Genomic DNA, 24,620 nt, shown 5'->3' with positions numbered 1-24,620 from the left:
CAAGTAGGGGGGAAACTAACAGAGGACAGAGAGGGAGAAACCTAACACACATAAGCAAACAGCAGATATACTCAGTGGCATGAGAGAGGTAATAGATGAGGACAGAAGATCTGAAATGGGGAGAGAGTTCTTTTGAAGAGTACAAGTTAACTGGAGTACAAAAGGTAGAATTCAGATTATAAAGACTGGAGAGGAGCTGGAGAAAATTGAGACAGCAGTAATCTAGGATGAGCAACCTGGCGTCCTCCAGCTGTTTTGGACTAAGTTTCTCTTTGGTCTCAGCCAGTGCTGTTCAGTAATCACTTAAGAGTGCATGCATTAAACGTAAGATGAATTTACTTATATTCCTTTCTTTGAAAGGCAGCCATTTTAGAGAGATTTTAAATATGCTTTTTTAAAAAAGGATTTGTGGTCAAGAAAATGCTGCTTCCAAGCATCCCAACTGGGGAAACCTATTTCACAGATAATTGACTGTTTTCAAAGCATTCAGAAAGATCATTATCAACATTCTCTGGTATTCGTTAGGTATGTTATTTCTCTGCTTGTGGGCTACCAAGCACACACCTTGTTCCCGTCTCCTGGTTGTAGTTCAAGTATAAAGCCAGAAAATATGCTCAGGTATTTATTTTCCATAGCCAGAAAACATACCGAGGTATTTAATGTATTTCCTTTGTTGTTTATGCAATCAAGCATACTGAAAGCCTTCAAACAATAGAAGAGACTGGGGGTTCTTGAACAAGTAGATAACCATTTTTTTCTTGTCAAGTTCCATGACTCTTTGACAGGGTCACGTACAGGCTTCATGTTGGTGGCAAAAAGGGGATCTTATACTGTTAATGCAAATGAAAAATCATGAGGACTTAATGTATCTTCTACCCTTATGGTCTATTTTTACTCACATTGGTTGTAAAGTCCACCAGAGTGCACTTTATACAGCGTCTGTGGGCAGATTTTTTCCTTCCTTCAGGCCTTATGAAAGGCAAGCCAGCTTTTGAAGGGCTCAAGAGGTGGCATTTATAATGCTGATAATACTATGTGAAGAAAAACAATGTTGGATTGGTGGAATAGAAAGGCTGCCCCTCTTAGGAATGGCTTAAAGATGCTCACCCAGTGATAGACCACAAATAATCAGTTGTATTTTAACCAAACATCAGAATTTTGAAGAAAATAAATGTGCTTGTGAAAGTCTTAAATTTAAAATTTCAAAGCAGCAAAAAAAAGGGGGGGAGCAAATAAAAGTCAGCCTCAACTCAGTATTGTTATGCCTGGGATGTTGCAGCTCAACTTATGCAATGGTTAGTAAGCGTAAGATTTCAAGAGCAGCTTTAAGATCAAGCTAGACTGATCTTGCAGCAATAACTGGTCAGTTTACTTCTAAAGCTTGTATATCCCATCTCAGTTGCACAACATACTTCTTCAGGATCAACACTGCTTTGTTACAATTATTATTTTATTTCTACAATTTGTTATTTTCTGGTTTAAAGCAACTTGATTTATTCATTTTTTCATCAAAATGAGGTTCACTGCATTCATGAGGCTACAGGAAGTTAGTCACATGTTTTCTCTTCTCCCTTGTCCCTCAGAATAGTTGTGTCATTATTTATTTATTTATTTTTTTAAAAAGACATTTGGTTCATTTCCAGATAGCTGCTTATCCGGTCAGCTGGCCACAATAGTAGCACTGAGGCAGATCTTGCCATGGTCTTAGATTCCTTTAGGAGGAAGATGAAGACATATCCACCTCCACTAGGTGTTTGAAGGTGAGGAAGTATACTTTTTGACATTGGGTTGGTCATCAATACTACCACATGGGTGACCCTTTTATTAGTACAAAGACAGCTACAATAATGCCAAATGCTACTTTGGAAACCTCCAAAGTAGGTTACAGGTGTAAACCTGCTACGGATGACATTTATGCCATTTAAAAATATTATTTCCTAAACCTGTATCATACCATAAAGACACTATTCGTCTCAGAAATTGCTGTAAAAATTCAGGATAGCACTACCTGGTGCTTAGATCGCATTCTGAAGTGCATTGCCTATGTTATGCCAGCAATTGTCAACAGACCTGGAAATTAAGCCAGTTGTTATCCTCATATTGCAGATGAAGGGACTGAAGCTGAGAAAAAAAGCAGCTTGCTTAAGGCAACCTAGCAAGTTCATGGCGGAGGAGATATTTGAACGAGGAAATTTCCCAGCTCACATTGTTAGCTCACATTGTACCCTGGGCTCTGATCTTCCTTTAGATCCAAAAGGAGACACACTATGAGATCCAAAAGCCAAAGCTTAAATTAATTTATTGAACAATGAAAAAAATCATGAAACACTTTTATTTACATGATTTACTGTGACCGGCTCACATGAACATTGATAGGATGAATTTCTGTTAACTAATTGACATTCTGCATGGACAGTTAACCTTGATAGAGATTGACTGGATAAAAGTCTGAAGACTGGATATTGCTGCAGTGTAATGGCCTTTTCCCACAAAATGGCTTCCAGTTAGCAACTAGAGTTTACAGTAGAAAGCATTTTTAAGCCAGTCCATGGTAGCAGACCTGGCTCTGAACTGCTAAAATTAAGCATATGGCTTCACACATGAGCCAAATGTTTCAGCTTCTCCCAAAAGGCCTACCATAGCAATAGGATAGTTTTGCAAGGTTGGCCAAGCATTTAAGATGCATTTGGCTACTTGATAACAAAATCCAGCCATATCATTTTGTAGTATTGTGGTATTTAGGGTTTCTCTTCTCCCATAGTAAATGACTGTCAAAGGATGCTGAAGACCTGCTTGAAAAAGCCAAGGGTTGTTCAGTGGCAAAGTTGCCATTAGGAACTATCAGCTTCTCAATACTGGTATCATTGCCTCTTCATGAGAAAAGGCCCCCAAAACAGCTTCCCAGCAGTTTGCACAGCACTACTAATAGCCAGCAACTCTCAATTATCACCAGATGCAAGCACAAAATGACACTTATTCATGGAATACTTCAAATTATCAATCATGCATCAAGTAGCTAGTGCCTAAGAAGACAATAAGCATATGAAGTGAATCCTGTTCTTTACTCGAAACATAGAAGGGCACAAAAAGGAGGTTCTAAAAGCAAGTGAGACTTAAATGCTATAGAAATCGAGGGCCAGTGGTGGAATCAGTTATTATAGCAAACACCACAGGCATTGCACCTCAAAGACTGGCTACTGAAGGCAGAATAAATTTTCTTCTTCTTTTTAGCCAAGTTAACGTCATTCCTATTGCCAAAATATTCCATATACATAATAAATAGCACTTCCATTTCAGTGAAGTCCAAGAAAAAACCCGCACACTTAGAAAAACCCGCACACGCAAAATTAGAACACTGACTTTCCCTCATATATTATTTGTTCGAATCAAGTCCATAAAGAGACTCAATTAAGACTTTAAGCAGTTGTTTTGGCTCCTAAGTTTTTCATTTGTAGACTGAGCAAAATTAGTTTGGAAAAAGCAGAGTTCTATAAAGTATGTGCAAAACTCTCCCCCTTAAGTGCATGAATCCACAGTTACGCAGCAGCGATAGAAGCATCATCTGGTTGACGGCCCTGTGGCTTTAGAAGGAAGAGAGAACAGATTTAATATTTAAGTTTAATCTACAAGTATACAGCAGTACAGTACAAATCTACATACCAATATTGGTTTCTTGTTTTTTAGAATTTACTCGGCCCCAAACTGTAAATCCACTGTACTGCAATTCATGGCACAGACTAATATTACTTAGAAGCAGCTGCAGCTAGAGTGGCATCCTCCTCCTAGCAGCTACGTTGGGATTCATTGGGGTGGGGTTGGAACAAGCCAGTGGCGAGGTTCAGGAGCTCTGGACCTGCAGTGGCGGCATTCTTCACCACCAAACCAGAGCTTCGCTGACCTCACCGCCTCCTTGCCCCATCCTCATCCTAACAAACCCGGTACCCCCAGCCCTCTTCACGTGCAACTGCTGCTTAGAAACTCTGCATATTTATTGTAGAGAAAGTTGCCTAGGGTTCCACTCTTAAAAATATTTAATTGGAGGCACGTCCCATTGAGATTAGTGAGCGCTGAAGGATTGTTAAAACAAACACTGTTAGGCGTTGGCTACAAGGAAGCAATGAAGTTCAGGCTATAATGGTGAAGAGCATTACATTCATTCACTGGTGGAAATAATGTAAGAGTGATTTTTCATATTTTCTTAGATCACTTCTAATCCAAACAAAAAGGAGTTTGGACATGTGTTAGTTACAGCAGAGTCACAGGCAGAAGGCGGCAATAATTAGATGCCAACTGCACTTTGAGCATCCTTCTCTTTTTTCGGATTTCCATCAGCAAGCTGCTCCACTAATAAAAAATGTTTATCTAATGTCTCTCATTCTGTGGGACTAACAATACTGCATTTTGTTACTCTTAAAGATGATAAATACATGCCACTTAATTAGAAACTTTACAGCATGAGCAAGATGACTCCTATCATTCTTTCAGATTTGTAAAATTCCACCTAGTTTTCAAAAACATTAGTAGCAATAGCTTAGAATGAATTTTGAACTGATGTCACTGGCTCCAACAGTCTCTATAGATACAATGCACAAAAGTATAACTTTTAAAATGACAATTCTTTAGCATTTAAGACCACAATTTTATTACATCTAAGCAACTACAATACTTATAATGGCAAGTATCTTTAACATTATTTCAGTGCTGAGGGATTATTAAGTCTAACACAATCCGGGACTCAATTTATTCAAGGGATGAAATGTATCCCTTAAGGAAGCCCCCCACCCTCTTTTAGGAAGAGAAACTAATATTGCCATGTATGAGAGTATGGGCAAGAAGAAAGTACAGCTCAAGATGCTACACATGCTTAGAGCTTCTTTCCCAGAGGCAGCAGGCTTATGCCTCTAGCTGGCAAAAAGTGTAGGTGGTTCATCTCAATAGTATATTGATTGTCAGAATGTATGGGAAACACCCATCCTTTTTTGCTGTAATGCAAATCAAGTAGAATGAAGAGCTATGACAGGGGAGGGGATCAGGTTGGTTTTTTTACAATGTAGTTCACAAAAGGCACATCACATTTTTTCAACAATTTCACTAACACTGCCTGGACATGTCTCTTCCTAGCCACCAGCGTAACAGTAACATAATGAGTTTGAATATTTCAATTAACGTAGACCAATTCTTGCTATGAGAAAAATCAACTTCATAGTACAGTGGTACCTCTAGATACGAACGGGATCCGTTCCGGAGCCCCGTTCACATCTAGAAGCAAACATAACTAGCGATGGCAGGTCTGACGTTATTTTGAGCGTGTGCGCATGCGCAAGCGGCGAAACCCAGAAGTAACGCACTCCGTTACTTCCGGGTTGCCGTGGAGCGCAACTCAAACGCGCTCAACCCGAAGAGCATTCAACCTGAGGTATGACTGAACCTAATAATTCCACTATCATATGAATACTTTTAACAAATGCCAAAGAAGCCATTGGTGCTTTGTCTTCATATTAGACTCTTTTCAATTCCAGTTATTTCCAAGTTTGATTTAGCATCATGTGAATTCATAACCCAAAGAGATATTTACTCTATCTTGAAACTATTTCAACTAAGCATCTTACAAAGTACTGAAATATAATACGAAATAGCAGCTATTGTTTGTCTAATTTTAATTTGGATATCAGACTACAGGCAAAAGCTTTAGCACATTTTACAGACTGAATAGATACTCTGGTTCTCTCATAAAATGATGTAAGCTAGTCTTAACAGGAAATATTTCCTCAGAATACCAATTAAATTATTGCAAAATGCAGTCAACAAGAGCCTTCTAATTGACTATACTCCAAATTATAGATTTGCTTCTTACATTTTGCAATTTCTGGGTAGATGCTATGCCAACTTGAAAAGTCTAGCCTAATATTCAACTGTCTTTAAGCATGACACATGTACTGAAAGAGCTCTAAACAGCACTGATGTCATTATTATATCTTACCTTTACAAATATGTGTGTTGGTATAAATCTTCTAAGCAGCTGGTTGGTGAAATTTGGAAACCGTAGCAGGTTGATATTAAGTGATGGCAGCTGTTGATATCCAGCCATGAGAGGATAGAAGTTGTATAACATTTCCTGTTCGGTACCAGGAAGGATTCGCAATCTTATCTAAAAACACAGTTCAAAGTCTGTAATCAGTCCTTTTTTTGGATTACGATCTCAATCTAGGCTTTCTATTTTATTTAAACGTTTGTCTGAAACAGTTAATCATTAGTATGTTCTTTTTATTCCCACTCAATTTCTCAACCTCCTCGCTCTTTCAACTTTAACCTTGTAATTTCAACCCTCCTGACCAGCACTTGCAAAGGCTCAAGTATATCTTATGAATGTTACAAGTTGTCTGTTTCTTAAATGGCAGCTGCTGAAGACACAACCGTATCAGAGTTCCCCATGGAAAAGGTAAAGGACCCCTGGATGGATAAGTCCAGTCAAAGGTGACTACGGGGTGTGGCGTTCATCTCGCTTTAGGCCAAGGGAGCCAGTGTTTGTCCACAGTCAGCTTTCCAGGTCATGTGGCCAGCATGACTAAACCGCTTCTGGAGCAATGGAACACCGTGACAATTGCTAGAGCACACGAAACACTGTACCTTCACACCACAAAAGTATCTATTATCTACTTGCACTGGGATGCTTTCAAACCGCTAGGTTGACAGAAACTGGGACAGAGCAACAGGAGCTAACCCTGTCACACAGACAGGGGCGCCGACTTATAAAAAATATTGGGGGGGGCCCATACCGACTTATAAAAAATATTGGGGGGGCCCAAGACCTCCAAACCGCTGCTGCTGGGGGAACGAAAGGGGCGAGCCCCGGGCTGCCCCGACCTTAAGTGAACCTGTGAGGGCCCGCCCTTTGCGGCAGCCGATTGGCTGCCGCCGTGGGCGGTGAATATTAATGAGCTAGGGGGAATCCCCGCTTCTCGCGGTGCTGACGCCAGCCCCGCGAGATTGTTGATGGGTCGAGAGCCCGCAACCCCACCCCCTCTCTAGATCGGGAGTGGCTTTGTTTTAACTCATTACTGAATGTATTTTAAAAGGTAACTATCGTCAAACAAGGAAATAAAAAATACCAACATAATTTTGTGATTTTACAAAGCATAATATAACTAATAATTTTCTTAAATTATTGGGGGGGCGGAGCCCCCCCAAACGAATTTTTGAGGGGGCTCGGGCCCCCTCAGGCCCCATGGAGTCGGCACCTATGCGCACAGATTCAAACCGCTCACCTTCTGATCAGCAAGCCCATGTAATGAATGGGAGCATACAGTTTAAGGTAATAATAAACCATACAATTTATCTCTTACCACCATCAGTCTTTTCTTTCTCTACCCTCTCTTTACTCTAGTTTCTCTCTCAATTATAGATAAATGCAAAGTTCCCCTAGGTACCTAGATATCTGTATATACAAACTTAATATTTCAGATTTATGTAAAAAGTTATTCTTCCCTCAAACAAGGATATCTTGTAGTTTTTATTCCCCAGTTTCTCCACCTCTAAGTTTTGCAAACGGACACAATATTCAGAACACTATTGGACATGTTTAGGACAATCAATTTATCCTTTGTGTGACTCAGATAATAGCTTGAAGGTGTGCAAGAGGCTTTTCCCGATATCGCACAACTGTAACAAAATATTTCTTTTAAGTTTGGAGTCTAACCCATACCTGCTTAAGGCCAGAAAACATGAAGGCTTCACTGGGTTCCACTAACACTTCCACATCTTGAACAATATTTGTCTTATTTTGCAGGTGATATTTTACAGGTAAGGATTCTCTGACTCGACCAAACGAGGGCAAATCTTTGGAAAGGAAGTGTAACAGAAGTTACATGTATTTCAGCAAAAATAGCATTTATTGTTTCTTTCTCAACTTTGCAAGTATATATTAACACTATTTAGGGTTATACACCTCAGAAACCAAGAAGATTAAAATGTACTGAAAGTTACCAAACACAGGAGTAACCATGAAAACACTGTAGCTTCACGTAGGACTGACGAAAATACCAGTCTCTTTTTAGACACTGTTAAGTTGCTGAAGTGCTGCAAGGCAAATTCCATCTGTCAGCAGTAAGTGAAAAGGGAAGGTTGTGCATTACAGTCTGGATTTTTAAAAAATGGAACTAGAATAGCCTATGTGTCTTTTGCTTTTATGAAAATTCACATCTGTAACAAACGAATGGAGCATCACTTCTTTCCCCAGAAACATACAAAATGATGGAACAACTTAGCAAAAAAACTTTTATTTATTACATTTTATATCCTGCCTTTGAAATGGCAAAGAGAGGTTGCTTGAATTAGGGTGAGATGCGCCATATCACCAGCAGCTTCATGGCCTAGCAAAGATTTGAGCCCAGGATGTTCAGCCTGTCACACTCATTGGACAGGTTGGGAGTCAGTCTGCTTTTGTATGTTTCTGGGGAAAGAAGAGATGTTCAAGAAATGGTGCATTTTCTCATGGAAGTTTTATTAAGATGGAAACAGGTGACAAACAGAATTTGCATCTATCAATTGTGTGAACTGTGATCTTTTTTTGGCCTCTTATATTTTAGAAACTAGAGTGAGTTGTGGCAGCACAAAGGGTTGGATATAAACTTAGTCATACTTTGAGCAGACCTACTGAAATCAATAGGACTTATGACTAACTTAAATTGCATTGATTTTAGTGGATCTAATCCAAGTATGACAAAGTGGACCCAACCCAGTCCGTAACATTTAATGGGGAAAAGACCACAAACTGTGTTAGTAAGCAACACTTTTGCAACACACTAGAATCTAATTTTGCACTGCGGTTTGAGATTGAGAGCATCTGAGGTCGAGTATGACTTTATGCATAAATTTACATTACCTGCGTTAACATGGAGTGGGATACTTTCTGCAATAACGTGGGGGAGTGTGATCACAGTATTAACAACAGGTATGCTCTTCTCAGCTGTGCGCCTTTAAAAAAAACAGAGATAAATATTATAACGCTACAAAAAAATCAGCAGTAAATGACTTCTTAATTTTCAATTTAAAAGATAAGAGGAAAGAGTTACAAGAAAATCAAATGATTAGAGGCATGGGACAAAAAGGGATCTAGGTGACAAAAACAGATTTGCACAATTCAGTGCTTTGCATAATAAGTCAAGATAAGTATTGTGAAGAATGATAAAGGTTATAAAACATGAACACCAAAATACAGTAAGGGCAGATGGTTAGGGGAACAGAAAAGCATAGGGATCTTGTTTTTCAGTTTTTCATTTTGCCAACAGCTCTTTCTACTGAATGCAATTCTTTTTGCTTGTTTTAGGTTTTTTTAGGTTGTTGCAATACCTAGATATGAACTTAGAATATACAATGGCCATAAATTTTAGGGATGAGTGAAATACATAAAATAAATTTTGCAGAAAGATCTATGTTCCTGAATTTGATAAAATACTACAGTGGTACCTTGGTTCTCGAACTTAATCTGTTCTGACTCCCGAAACCATTCAAAAAACAAAGCGTGGCTTCTGATTGGCTGCAGGAGCTTCCTGCACTCAAGTGGTAGCCACATCGGACATTTGGCTTCCCAAAAATGTTTGCAAACCACAACACTTACTTCCGGGTTTGCGGCGTTCGGGAGCCAATTTGTTCAACAACTTAGCCATTTGAGAACCAGTATTTGGATTCTGCCTAAAACTACAGCGTAGCTAGAATCCATAACCACAACTCTGCTACATGAAGCCTCTAAAGTGTTGGGTCTGAAGGTTTGCACCGTGGGCTCCTCACCACACTAGCAGAAGCATTCATGGCCACCTGGCGTTATGGGTACAGATTCAGCACATAAGCATATGAGGCGTATATGCAAGCTTTGGTCTGCATGCTGTTAGTTACTCACACTAACAGGCTGGGCAATGAGAAGAGCCCCATTCATGACAGGCAGGCCAAAGCCTTTGCAGAGGCCTCAAGGCACCAGGTGGGTCCTCAGAAGCCCAGCAAAACCTGATGAAGAGTTTTCCAAGCCCCCATCCCAGGTAAATTACAAAGTAGAGTCCACAATGTAAACTTAAGACTCCAGACAAAATTCTGCCTTGGGCAACATTCACTCCAAGCTCTTCTTTTCAGCAATATATTATGAAAGTTGTTCCTACTGCATTCTGCTAAAGAACTGGTTCCCTGAATGCTTTGTTTGTTTCACTAAGGAGCTGATAATGAAAAAACAAGCTGGGAGTGTGCCTTGAATAGTCAGAGAAATGCTGATCTGCCTTATCTGAACTCTCTAGATTCATGTGTTCAAAATTTGTGTGAATGGGTTTCTTCAGCAGCCCTCTGCCTGGGGTATCTGTGTGAATGTTTTTCCACAGTCTATTTCACCCCCGCTATTTTAAAGGACTGCTGTTGGATCTGGCTAAAAGATACAATATTAGATAGCCAAGGCTTCTCTCGCTAATGCCCAAATTGTATGCCAGAAGGCTTGAACTGTGATAATGCTTATTGATATTCATCAATAAGGAAGAAATATACAGTGGTACCTCAGGTTACATAAGCTTCAGGTTACATACACTTCAGGTTACAGACTCCGCTAACCCAGAAATAATACCTCAGGTTAAGAACTTTGCTTCAGGATGAGAACAGAAATCGTGCTCCGGCAGTGCGTCAGCAGTGGGAGGCCCCATTAGCTAAAGTGATGCTTCAGGTTAAGAACAGTTTCAGGTTAAGAACGGACCTCCGGAACGAATTAAGTACTTAACCCAAGGTATCACTGTACAAGACTAACCTATGGGATATTTGAAGAGGTAGATGGGAATATTTACCTTTTCCAGGAAATTACATAACTTCCAGTAGCCACTCCACTTTGACCAGTAGGAAGTGATGGACAACGAAGGCAAAAACATTCACTAGCACTTTCACCTGTCTGTAAAACAACTATCAGAAAAGTCAGGTTCAGTCTAAAGTTTCTCAGATACAGAAATCATTATGAATGTTTTATATGACCATACTCTATATTTACATACAAGTAAGTGTAGCAAACATTAATATATGAAGACTATAAAGAACACAAGCATATGCACAGTACAGAACACTGTTTCACTTTTTCCTGTTCCCCAGCAAAAAGCAGAGGAACCAAATCACATAAAGACAGAAGGAGCAGTCATTTAATGACAAAAGATAGGCTTATATTTAATCAAATATCTCCAGAGTCAAACAGGACTTGGTGGGCCTTCACCATCTCTGCAAAGTTACTTTATTGTAAAAGTGCAGACATTTCACTGTGTAGCAACTATGACAAAATGTTGATTGTGGTGGAGGAAATGCAGAAAGAGTACATTTGCAAGGGAGTCAAATTAATCTCCAGGTTTTGCTTTTTGAGAAAAGCTTACTAATTCTATGCAATATAAGTCAAAATAACCCTATTTAAATAAAATAAAAACACATACTGTATGCCTGGTGTAATGCAGTAACAATCAATGGATTTCTTCCGAAACAACATCCCAGAAGGGTGCTTAAGAATACACAGGAAGGTTCTCACCATTCTCCACATAAGATTCTAGATGATCCACAGGCATCATGGAAGGAGAAAGCTGCAGCTGGCTGGTTACAATAGTGAGGGCCCAAGGAGAAGCACTGAGGATGTCTGTCATCAACAAAAATGGGATGTCCAAAAATACTTTATCTAAATGCTCAAACTGGCAGGAAGAGAAACAAAAGGTGGGTCATTTTATTGTTCATACTGTCTGTCCAGGCAATGTTTTCAATCAGGTTTTAGTAACGTACCTTAGCTGAGACAAACTTAACAGCTACCTCAAATGGAAATACCGTCTCCACAGTAACTGTTTCATCCTGCATAAAAGAGAAGCCCTAAATCATCCTCCAGTTTCGATTTTCATGGCCCAACATCCAAAAAGTAGCAAAAGCTTTATCATTCCTCTGCAACTCATGCAAACAGTAACTCCTCCATCTATAGGTACTCTAAAAAACCTCCTCCTATATCAGAGAAGGAAAAATTTCCAAATATAGTTTGATCTTATCCATACTGAGAGAGAGAGAGAGAGAGAGAGAGAGAGTGTGTGTGTGTGTAAAATGGTACTGACCAGTACACAGCACCACCACCTCTTTTTTCGTTAACCCTGGAAGCCATCATGTGCTAGCACCAATGACACATTTATCAAGATAACGAGTACCAGCATCTTACTTTTTACCAAAAAAAGAGGCATGGTCAATACTAGTAACTACTGTCTCAAATTAGTTGCATTCTTAAAACACACATTATTAAAGCCAATTATAGTCTTTCATCCCACTGGTCCTATTATTTCAGCACCAGACTCATTTGGCACCTTGGGCCCTCCCTCCCAATTATGCTCAGGTCTGCACAAGTCATCACTCACTAAGCTGAACTCAGGCACAGCAGCTGATTAGCGGCTCAATACACTTTCGCTGCCTGCCAGAATGCAAAAGTTGAGGGACACATGCGGCTACATTCAGCTTAGTTGGTTACTAGGTGTGCAGACTAGCGCTAGATGGATATAAACATTCTCTTGAGTTGAAGGAGACTGTTGCATGTTGAGGACCTGGGTGTTCACCATCCTAGCTATTTCCTGACACCTCTTAAGTTTGCCTTCTTTCAGTTATAGAATGGTACACCCATTCTTCCTCTGACCATCTTGTCAGAGGAATGACTACTTTTATCACTGATAGCCAAGCTTATCACAGTGGATAATGAAGAAACGTCTCTCTTAATATGCATTTCTGGTTGACCACATTATAAAAAAGCCAATTTATCTTTATTTATATATTATAAACATATTCCATTTCATGATACTGTTTATACATTTATAATGTCCTACTTCATTTCAGTTTATTGATGCTGTAATAAAAACAACAGAAACAAAAAAATAAGAATTAAAAAGAATACATTTGTCGAACCATCCATGCATAATGGATTCCAATAGAACTTATGCATGTAGTCTGCATGCTTAGGAAACCCTAGACTTTAGCTAGTCATGCGCACAAGGATACACTTGGAGAATCTAAGAAAAAACCAACTGCCAACCAGTCCAACATACCCTGTGACATTTGCAGATAATCTCTTTTCCCTCAATGGTCGCACTCACTAGGTAGGAAACATATACAAGAAACATCCTAGCACCAACTGTTCCACAGTGAATATATAAGGTCTTCTCCAGCTTTACAACAATCAGGGGGAGAAAGAGGGAGGGAGGGAGAAAAAGCGATTAGACAAAACAAATACCAAAGACCTCTAAGTACAATATGCAGAAGTCTTATTTTAAAGCATCATCACATTCAAAAACATTTCTAGGACTATCTCAACTATGTGTGCATATGAAACCAAGAGAAACATTTTGTGTTCCTAGGTTGCTTCGTGTTTTACTTTGGAAAAACAAGTGGTTGTGGTTTGTACTGTGTGCAAATATAATTCTTGAGCAAATTCTGAATTCTGAAAGAGTTTCCCTCCTTACTGTCCCATATGTATCGTGGCACAGATCCAAAGAAATATCATAATCCTGAACTTCTATTGGAGTGAAAAGGGAATTGAACTGTAATCAATCTTCTTTGGATTGGGGCCTGTATCTCAGAGGTACTCATGTGCAACATAATTCCATCACTGCTTTTTAATACTTATAATACTTGTTACACTGACATATTTACCTTTTCACCTGGTTGCAAGTCTCCTACAGGGATATCAGTAAGTAAAGCAGGATAGGAATCATCACACATTTCTGTTCCATTTAGAGTCACATGAGTTTTTTGAGTCAGGTTTGCATCTTGGCCTAAAATAAGGGGGTAGTAGATTGTCATATTTCTTAGGTTTACAATAGCAACAACTAGGAAAGATTTTAAGTTACTTGTATTACAAAATTGCAGTCAATATGAACTTTACGCAGCACTGATCTTATGCAAAGTTAAGTTCTTCAGAACCACATTGGCCAAGTTCACATAAAAGATTGTCGTGGAGCTGATTTGTGAACCTTCAGCTTGAACATCCTGTCGCAAACCCACCTCCCAGCAAGACTACAAGGACGATGCTCCAGGCTGATAGCAGATAGACTGATGGACATTGGTTGGGGATCGAAACCGGGAAAGGGGGGGTGGGGTTTGGGAATCCAAAGGGTGTACAATTATATTCTGATTCTTTCTATTTTGTTTTGCTATTAGTATAAAAATGGGGAATTCGTGGAAGGGAATTTGGGTCGACCTTAGAAAAAGGTTTTAAGAAGGAGTATTGACGTATAAAGACTGATGTATATAAGGTAAAATTGGATACATAAAATGAATTAAATATAATAATGAACTAAATATAATAAGGTTAAAAATTGGGGACAAGAACTTGTTGAACTAACAATTGGAAATGGAATACAAGAAGGGGAGGCGTGGGGAAGTCGTGGAAATAGGTTATTGAAAATAAGGATTGTAAATGTTGAGTGTTTTTAATTTCTTTTTTCTTTTTTCTGGATTTTTTTGAAAATTTCAATAAATATCTTTAAAAAAAAAAAAAAGACTACAAGGACGATGGAAACTTCTGCTTCCATTTTAGATTAATCCTATTTTAGCATTACATCTGAATCCTAAACTGTGGTTAAGATTAACAATTGTTTGCTGAAAGCTTCTTAAGTTACACTTTGAAGTCAGCTTGCTGAAAAAGACCTGTGTTTGGTTGTCTTCCAGCACCAATCCAAATTGTCTATAGCTATTTATTTGTCATAACAGTACAGGAGAAAGAAGTGATTTAATCCTTTCCATAATAAATCCATCACTCTCTATAGGAAAAGTGAGCAAGTACCACGGCACGTAACAAATACCTGGTTTTAAGCCTGCTGTGAGCTTTACATCTTTGGCAACAGTCTTCTCGTGTGACTGAATTGTCACAACCAAACAGTACATTTCGTTTGTCAGGGCAGGAGGTTCGTGACTTAGCTGTACAGAAATATTTGGCACTCTGGAAATGACCCTTTAATAAAAACAAGAGAAAGATCAACTGCCTGCTACCTCTCAACATTCTTACGTCCTGGTCTTATCCGCTCCTCTAGCTGCCGCAGCACAAGCCTCTGCTTGCACCACAGCAGCAGCATTCTATGCAAGGCAAACAGTTGAGTTTTGTTCCACATGCCTTTCAAATCCCCTCATATCCTCTCTTCTCGCCACATACTTCTGCAATGTCACAAATGTGCACTAATGCTAAATGCACTACTATTAGCTGCCCAGCACAACACATACTCAGGCACTTCTCTATACTATTTTCATTACCACCATTTCCATTTTACAAATGGGAAGAGAGGGAAACTCGGCATTTTTCTAGTTTACATACACACACACACACACACACACACGGGATGCGGGTGGTGCTGTGGGTTAAACCACAGAACCTAGGACTTGCTGATCAGAAGGTCGGCGGTTCGAATCCCCGTAACGGGGTGAGCTCCCATTGCTCGGTCCCTGCTCCTGCCCACCTAGCAGTTCGAAAGCACGTCAAAGTGCAAGTAGATAAATAGGTACCACTCCGGCAGGAAGGTAAACAGCGTTTCCGTGCACTGCTCTGGTTCGCCAGAAGTGGCTTAGTCATGCTGGCCACATGACCCGGAAGCTGTACGCCAGATCCCTTGGACAGTAAAGTGAGATGAGTGCCGCAACCCCAGAGTCGGCCACGAATGGACCTAATGGTCAGGGGTCCCTTTACCTTTACCTTATACACACACACACACTCCCTCTAAGACACCAGACCATTCTATGTATCCATTAAACATTTGCCACTGCACATGCCGATTCCCACTTACATGGTGCTCGTCTGAACTGCAAGGCTATCCCAATGAACCTCATTATCTGGAAGTTTAGGTCGCCTTTTGAAGGAACGAGCTGCAAGCAATGCTTCTTGAGAAGAAGCAGCATCTCCCCCTCCTCCATGCCAGTTCAAAATCAAACACCGGCCGTTCTCACCACCCAGAATCAAATCCACTGATGTGATCTGGAAGAGAGACAAATACCACTGGGACTTTTCCACTCCAGTCCATGTAACTTATGCCATGACACATACAATATTCACCCAGAACCATACTAATATAAAATTCACATTACCAGTGCCACCTCCTTCTCTATGAAATTATGCTGGGGCAAATCAATATTCTGAACTGTCTGTGCATAAATCACCCTGCCCCTTTGGACATAAAAATCTCCAGCATCAGAATTTTACAGTTATGTGTGGATCTATTTTCAATATATGCCACCTTTACTGGAAACTTTGTTCAGAAGTCAATTCAAAAGGACTTGTCCCACTACAATCTATATGTGCACAGGATTGTGATGTTAGGATTCCTAGGTTTTCTAGAAAATACTTCAAGTCTGCCATGTCCCCTTTCTACCAATGCTGCAATTTTGGCCTTCTGAATAATGCAATGCCCTGCAGAGTCCCATCTGGTGCAGTGCTGCAGCACAGCTCAAAATGTTCTACTAGTGCAAAGGCCTTGGGCATCTAATTCTATCTCCTGTTTGTTAAAACAGTACTCCCTTGGATTAGTCTGTTAGTGTTAACAAACTCCTGAGCTATAATCAACCTGTCACTGAGCTTTTTAATGTATTGTTTTGAATATTAGTTAAGGGATTACCTCAATCTTCTTTCCCACATCTTCAGTCTTTGCCACAAATTTGAAAGTGAACTTCTTTGTCTTACTAGGGATAAGACACAATGTCCCCTGGCTGGGTGGTTCCATGTCACTTTTTTGATAGGCTTCTTCTACCACACAATATTGGTTGTATTCCTATAGCCAAAGAAAAAAGTGGGCAGGTTTTCAAAAATAGCATCACTACAAGAGTAGAATATTATACCAAATCTCATTTGCTGGGATTACTGTTTTGCCCCCCCCCCAACCCTTTTAGAGCTAAATAAAAGTTACACATACTATGCACTTCATGTCAAAGCAGCAACAGAAAATACTCACAGATAAATGTATACAGTCGTACCTTGGAAGTTGAACGGAGTCCATTCTGGTAGTATGTTCGACTTTCAAAATGTTTGAAAACCAAAGCACAGCTTCTGATTGGCTGCAGGAAGTTCCTGCAGCTAACTGGAAACCGTGGAAGCTGCGTCGGAGGTTCGGCTTCTAAAAATAGTTCACAAACCAGAACACTCACTTCCAGGTTTGCAGTGTTCAGGAGCCAAAACGTTTGAGAACTAAGCTGCTCAAAAACCAAGGTACGACTATATGTTGAAAAAGAACTATCAATAGCATTTTGAAGCTGAATTCAAAGTGGAGGTTCATACCACCATATTTCCCAAAGCACTGGATGAGAAAAGTTCAAGGAAAGATTTGTAATTTATACAGCAATCCTAGGTACTAGAGGGTACATCCCAGTGAACTTCGAAGTACAGAGAAACAGGATTGCACTGCAAGTAGTTTAACTGGTTACTTGGGATAGCCAACACGGTGCCTTCCTGATATTGTTGGAACCACCATTAAATCAGTTCTGTACTTACAGAGATCACTACCTATACAGAAATAAAGATGCAGATTCTAAAAAAGAAAAAAATTAAGTGGTAAAGGAAGTACTGACATATTGTAGTATTAAAATGGTTAGCAGAGAATCTTATCCACTGCCTATCAAGAAGGTATTAACCTTCCTCAAAAGCAAAGCAAGTTTTGTTGTTTTTTTAATTACCTGATTGTTGAAGCTAACACACAGCTTAGAAAACCGGATAGGATGTGGACAATCAGCTTTCAAGCATATGTCAAACTGAACTGGTGTATCAACATGAAAACTTGGAGCAAGAAACTTGGCTTTGCACTGGACTAGAGTTTGGAGCAAAGAAAAAAGAAGAAAAAAGACAAGAAACACAGTATTAAGTATGACTGTCATATTTCACAGAAGACCAATGGTAGTTCAGTTAAGTGGGGTCTTCTTTTCTTTCTTGCCCTAGCTGTAGGCAGAGCTTCTTCTGATTTTCTACTCCCTTCACTTATCTTCAATCAAGTACAAACAAGATGTATCATAATATATCCATTATATATTAGGGTGTGCACAGAAAAAATAGAATATGCCTCAGCTCAGCCCAACTTCATGTTTCACCATGAATTCAAAGTGGAGGTTCACACCGCCATATTTCCCAAAGCATTGGATAGATTCTTCCTTGACTACAATAGGAAAATGCCTTTAACTCAAGTTTCTTTTTAGCAGTATTGGATTAAATTTACAGGCATAGTAATCATTCTGATGAGATGAAGCCTGCAAAATTTATGACAAGGTGCAAGTTTTTTGTGTGTGCTATGCGTCTGTGTGATTTTTAAAAACGATTTGATGCAGTTCCCTGTGGCAACTGGAATGAACGTGACATACAACCACACAAACATTTTGCAGTTGAAATTTTCCCCTGAGATCTAAAGTGTATATGCTCAACTTTTTAGTGCAGATTTCTGCATAAATATATCAATGTACTATATCAAGTCCCTACTTTCAAATATAGCAAAATCTGTAAACTATCAAAAATATAACTTTCAGAAATGAAATATGGATGTTTACAGAACTGAAGTGTGCACTTTCATTTTTCCAACAGGTGCACAAAACATTATTTTTTTATTTTCAATAGCTTTGATACATACCAAACGGAATAAAGTCTTGCACTTCTATTGTAAAGATATTACTTCCTGCCAGAGAAACTCGGTCAGTCCACAACTTCTGGGCAGCTTTCACAGAAGCAGTATCACATTCAGGTTCTGGATCTGGATTCTCATTCTGAATCCAAAACAAGAATGTCAGTTCTATATGTAAAACATTTACATTTTTGGAGACTTTCTCAGAGAAGTTGGATTCTACCTACTGACCATGAGAACTTTGATCAGATTCTTTTCTATCCGAGATTTTTGATCTTCTTTCAAAGTAGACGCTGATGGAAAATACAAAAAAGAATTAGGAAAAAAGGAATTATTATTATTATTATTATTATTATTATTATTATTATTATTATTATTATTATTATATCCCACCTTCAATTTATAATGAAGAGTTACTGCCTGAAATACCTGCAAATGCTTTTAACATTCCCCATCCATCTTCATACTCAAAATCAAGGTCTAGTTCTTGCAACCAGCTCCAAAGAAGGTTCAACATATTTGTTGCATATATTGAACAGTCCAAGGTAACGCAGGGAATTTCTTAGTCTGGATTTGAACATAGAACTCCTTGGCCCTAGATTGTCTAACCACATTTGAAGCAAAACCACGAAGAAGGGGTCTCTTAAAGATACAACAACCCTTTTAGGTAGGGCTGTTCCATACACCACAAATGCCTTTCATCTGCCCATGTTTGCACTAATAAACATTCAAATCAAAATAGTTAAAAAGAAGAAGACAGAAATGAAGTGCACTTCCTTACCCCTTCCCAGCAGCTCCAATGAGTATGTAAGGTAATCTTTTATTTGTGCCATGAGATAGGAACATTTAAGAGCTGTGGTCAGTATAGAAGTAAGAAGAGTCCACCATCCTTCACTACGATAGTCACATAAAACATAATCTAGCAGCCTGTAAAAGGGTTAAAAGAGAATTTAACTAAGCAAACGAATCTGACAGTTCATATAAAAATAACACAGAAGCCAAATAGATGATGCACCTGATCAAATAAGCTTTGTGATGTGAGTTTCCTGGGGGGGAAATTAATCTGAACATTTTCAGTTCCCTATGACAACTGGGATCTGATTTCACATCTTTGACTTCCGCTTAGCAAACAAAACTAGTAGTACATAAGGTTAATTTTACATGCCGCCAAAGTAACTTGGAGGTTTGTTCTAATAGCTGAACTGAAATATTAAGCTGAGCACAGAATGGAGAAATCCCATTGGTTACTCCTCCATGGAAAAACTGCCGGCACAGACTAACCACAGGGGAGCATGTCAAAGATACGTGAGCCCTGCATAGGGGAAATAAACCCATCATGGCAGTGCAATGTCTAGGAGCAGTATCTGAGAGGGTGCAGACTATGGCATCAGTCTATTTCTCCCCTAGCAATGCTCTATTTTTCTTCCTGCTCTAACAGTGTTTTCTGGCAGTTAGGTATGATACATCAGTAGGCCATTCTATTGATATATTTCTGACTTCCTGCTGGTGTATCTCAAGAGATGCTGATAAAAGAGGGCTGTTGCTGAATTCTAAAACATTCCACCCTAGGATTTCACCTTCAACAAGGATTAAATGCTGTACTCAAAAAGAAATTCAATAATTTACTTGACAAATATTGTTACTGAAATATCAGTCACAAAATATTTGCAACTCAGTAGCACTCTACTGATTTAAGGCAATAAAAACACGTGTCCTAGGGAAAGCCACTATGAAAATAGCAAATTTGGTTAGTACTGTCATTACATTAATGCATTTTTAGAAACTGAGTATTTCCCCTATATACCTTCAGATTTCCAAGTTATTTCCTCTAGACACAGTTATAAAAAATACAGAATTTATCAGCTATTACATTTCTACATATTGAATTATAGCCACAGGGTGGTATCCAGATAAACAGTTTACTAGCAGAAGGACTTTTGACTGTGCAACAGAACTTTCCCTCCCTCTCCTCTCCCCACATGCCCCCTAAATCTACAGAGAGTTTGAGAAACCCCCCAAATAGATTTAAGAGGCACACAGAGGAAAGAGAAAGTTCTGCTGCACAGGCAAAAGTCCTTGTGCTAGTGGAACTGTCTAGTTGCATACCACCTGCAATATATGAACTCACTGAAGCTATGCCAGGATAACCTGTCCTGTTACAATTTATGATAGATTCACGCTCAATAACTTTCAAATTGACCTGTTCACAACCCTCTTCTATACACTGCTGAAAAAAGTTTTCCAATTTTCACTTAAATTACTAAACAAAAATTAAAAATAAATACCTAAAATCATGCAGTGGCATTTATAAAAATCATACTTACTTCAAAGCTTTGGTGTAATCTTTAGTATCGTAATACTCTTCACCCATCTGAACCACTGAAAAGAACATTATATTATTTACAGTATTAAAAACTGTAAAATGTGTTTTATTAAACATTAGTTAGGAATATTATACTTACTCAAGTGACTTTTCATTCTTGGACATTTGTACTTCTTGAATTGGGCAACTGCATTACTCAGCAAGGTGATTATTAGCTCCTAATAAAAAGTATTGTTAAAGTTATATTTGCCCTTACAATGACAAACTACAAATACTATTGAAATGTGACTTACAGAGTGAAGAACCTTCCTCTCTTTCAGTTGCAGCGCCAAAATTCCCACTTTCTCTTTTTCGGGATCATTGAGATCAAAGCCTGCATATGACAATGAAAAATCCATCTTAATGAACTACTGTACATTCTTTTGTTACAAGCCTAGATCTAGTTCAAGAATGTTCAGATTCTAAACACTGCTCTGTATCTTAGGAGAAGGAATGTTTTAGAACTCAGGTGTATTCTTTGTTCTTTTAAGTAGACTGTTTTAAAAGATAGGCTGAAATAATTAAACATACTAAAAACTAAAGCACCTTTAAGTGCTATGGTCTAAGTCAGCCTACTAGGAAAATTACTGCTCTGAGCAACAAAGCCAAAACCTCACAATCTGTGGTTTCTTGGCAACAGCCCATAACAGGAATGATTCCAGAAAGGCAACACTTATTTGATTTTTGCTATTATAGAGGCTATTAATAATGACACAAGCCTTATATCTCACAATGAGAGGGTTTGCATTTATCTGGTAAACTCATTCTAAGCCTCTGAATGGAATGTTTAAAACCACAGGCTTAGTTCACTGTCATCCCGTTCCAAATCTCTGTATGGGCTCTAACAAACATAGGCTTCCTCATTCATTTCAACAGAGGTAGTAGATCTCCACGTGAACAGAAATATACAAGCCCGTCTGTTTCCTCTAGTCTTGTGCCACTTTAAAGATTAACCAATTTATTACAGTACAAGCTTCCACGGAACACGTTACTACTCTGTGGAACCATTCCTGAACTGATATGCCTCTTGATGAACTTCATCATGTCTGTCATGTATTGCAGTATATAGGATATCTCTTAGGCCATATTTGATTCACTTGAGACATAGGTTAAGTCTGTTGGGCTTTATCACTCCCCTGGATGAGCTGCAGATACACACCTGGGCACTGAAAGATAAGATCAGTAGCAGCAGGGAAGCTGTCAGTCAGAGGAGCTCAGCTAGCATTACCAGTCTTCTCATAGTGCAGAGATAGAAAACCTGCCACCCTCCAGATGTGGTTGGACTATGATTTCCAGCAGTAGCAGCCAGAATGGTGAATGAACCAACATCACCTGGGGAGTAACAGGTTCCTTACTCCTGTCATGGAAGTTTCCCCAATACGCTTGGCAGGATATATAAGGCTCTCAGGAACACAATTTGAAATATACACACATCAGGATAAATGATTGTTAACTAAGATTGCTTTTTGTTTATGTTCTGTAGGCAAGAAATTGAAAAAGATATTTACTTAGTATTCCCTGCCTCCATGGTCTTTGTCCGTAGAAGTCAAGCATTCCAGTTTGAGTTTCCAGTGGATCTGGATTGGGATATATTACGGAAGACTGCAAATTAAGCAAAGAGAGCCTTAACTATAATGTTAAAGGTTATGACACAGTGTGATAATAAAATACACAACCCAATGCTGGGGGTGGGGAGGGAAAGACTTCCAAAATGTATGTGATTATAAAAGAAGCAAAACCACATCCAAACCTGATTTGGCACAGAGGATGGAAACAGAAAAATGCTTATTGGTACATAAAGGAACTACACTGAACCTACATATACCTGCTTAAGACTCTTGAATTCAATCTATGCACATATATTTGGACACAGGACTGTGCATGCGTGCACACACACTTAATTATGGCTTCTGTAGAGCTAACTATTAGAGGAGTAAATATGTTTATGTTTTGCATGATCTAACTAATAGTGGGAGACCTGAACACCCCCAGAGTTCTGGATTATGTTTGAAGACTACAGCACTGCTATTTAAAGTTCTTTTTTATTTTTTTTCACATACTTTTAAATGAACATTTATGGGCATTCTATCATATTAATAAGGGATGTGGGTGGCGCTGTGGGTTAAACCACAGAGCCTAGAACTTGCCAATCAGAAGGCTGGTGGTTCGAATCCCCGCGATGGGGTGAGCTCCCGCTGCTCCTGCCAACCTAGCAGTTTGAAAGCACATCAAAGTGCAAGTAGATAAATAGGTACTGCTCCGGTGGAAAGGTAAACAGCATTTCCGTGCGCTGCTCTGGTTCGCCAGAAGCAGCTTAGTCATGCTGGCCACATGACCCGGAAGCTGTACGTCGGCTCCCTCGGCCAATAAAGCGAGATGAGAGCTGCAACCCCAGAGTCGGCCACAACTGGACCTAATGGTCAAGAGTCCCTTTACCTTTATCATATTAATGCAGCATGACCTATCATTAGAGTCTGTGCCCAAATAAAGTTGCCTAGAAACCTATAACTGAGTAAGAGTGCCGACATACACTAGGATTCTAAAAGGTGTGCATTATTTAGATTGTACAACACATGCATTTGTCATACACAAACCAAGTTTTTTAAAATCTCTGTGTGTATATATGTATATAAGTAAATATATACCATAAATCTCTTGACCAAAAGTTATGGGTTTATAAAAGTAAGCTTATAGAAGAGATTACAGGATCTGAGATACCTCAGTCAGGAGAGCATAAGACTTTTGAACCCCAACGTTGGGCAAAAGATTCCTGAATTACAGGGGGTTGGACTAGGTGATCCTAGTGATCCAATTCTACAAGTTTATGACTCTGAGTGTGGACTCATTAGTTTAAAAATACCAACTTGCTAACCCAAAAATCTTATTATTCATGTTACCTTTACCTGAAATTCACTGAGAAAGCAAAATAAGTTCTGTTTTCAGCCTTACTTTTGGTTAATTTTTATAACCTACGTGCCGCAGGTATGGTTTTATAGCAGCCCATGTGGATTCTTTGCTGCACTGGAATCACACACAGGAATGAACAGGAATCAGCTTTTTGCACACAACTGATCAGTGCATGGTAACACCATTCACACAAATGAGTCAGCACAGCTATCTAGAAGTATTTTTTTAAAAACCCTAAAAGCTATAGTCACTTCTTGCAGAAAACCTTGTAAGAATATGGTCTCACAAAGGAGTGTAAACAAATGTAAGGCAGCCTATCTCACCTCATGATTACAGAGACTATTGGCCAATTGCTTCCGTTCTTGTGCATAGTATGCTGCCTGCTGGTAATAGAAACCAGGATTCTGAGTTTGAATAGCTGTCAGTCCTAGTTTAATAGCTTCATCGAACAAATCTCCAAAAGCTTGGAATCTGTTTAAAACAAAAAGGGGGAAAAATCACACACACATCTGCAGAACTTCAGATTTTTCAGAAGGATTAAGCAGAGTAGCAACAGGAAACTAACTCATGGGCCACACAAAATCCTGACCTCTTTCCAGGACCCCAAGAATCTTAATTTAAGGAAAGAATCCAAAACTTTCCTATATAGCCATGAGAAATAGAAAGTCTGAAAACTCAGGGCATCGTTTGCCTCAAACCAAAATAATTTTAAAATAAAGGAACCCACCAAATATATCACTACATGTCTCAACTCTCAT

The 24,620-nt window shown here is 39.1% G+C and overlaps 1 protein-coding gene across 6 annotated transcripts in view; it reads right to left on the bottom strand.

Moving 5' to 3' along the window:
• TRAPPC11 (trafficking protein particle complex subunit 11) overlaps positions 1–24,620 on the bottom strand; it is a 72,359-nt gene that overhangs the window by 39,250 nt on the left and 8,489 nt on the right. For 3 of the 6 annotated variants that reach the window (XR_013394251.1, XM_028744626.2, XM_077934224.1), the window contains exons 10-29: positions 24,186–24,333; positions 22,464–22,557; positions 21,210–21,289; positions 21,056–21,134; positions 20,918–20,972; positions 19,375–19,520; positions 18,825–18,886; positions 18,603–18,735; positions 17,665–17,795; positions 16,614–16,766; positions 15,789–15,976; positions 14,817–14,965; positions 13,666–13,787; positions 13,062–13,181; positions 11,773–11,838; positions 11,528–11,684; positions 10,812–10,923; positions 8,882–8,973; positions 7,703–7,836; positions 5,981–6,148 (exon numbers count right to left, since the gene is read on the bottom strand). Coding sequence is in view for 4 of the 6 variants with exons in the window: in XM_028744626.2 (XP_028600459.2) it covers positions 5,981–6,148; positions 7,703–7,836; positions 8,882–8,973; positions 10,812–10,923; positions 11,528–11,684; positions 11,773–11,838; positions 13,062–13,181; positions 13,666–13,787; positions 14,817–14,965; positions 15,789–15,976; positions 16,614–16,766; positions 17,665–17,795; positions 18,603–18,735; positions 18,825–18,886; positions 19,375–19,520; positions 20,918–20,972; positions 21,056–21,134; positions 21,210–21,289; positions 22,464–22,557; positions 24,186–24,333 (2,389 nt within the window). In the remaining 2 variants the exon portion in view is untranslated. Of the gene's footprint in view, positions 1–2,280; positions 3,582–5,980; positions 6,149–7,702; positions 7,837–8,286; positions 8,450–8,881; positions 8,974–10,811; positions 10,924–11,527; positions 11,685–11,772; positions 11,839–13,061; positions 13,182–13,665; positions 13,788–14,816; positions 14,966–15,788; positions 15,977–16,613; positions 16,767–17,664; positions 17,796–18,602; positions 18,736–18,824; positions 18,887–19,374; positions 19,521–20,917; positions 20,973–21,055; positions 21,135–21,209; positions 21,290–22,463; positions 22,558–24,185; positions 24,334–24,620 lie in introns of those variants that run through there. The other 3 variants (XM_028744625.2, XM_077934223.1, XR_003708318.2) reach the window with 2 other exon arrangements.

This window comes from Podarcis muralis, chromosome 9 (assembly GCF_964188315.1).
Source record: "Podarcis muralis chromosome 9, rPodMur119.hap1.1, whole genome shotgun sequence".
NCBI lineage: Eukaryota > Metazoa > Chordata > Lepidosauria > Squamata > Lacertidae > Podarcis > Podarcis muralis.
Note: the sequence above shows the minus strand (reverse complement) of the source record. Positions and strands in the feature narration are given on the sequence as shown.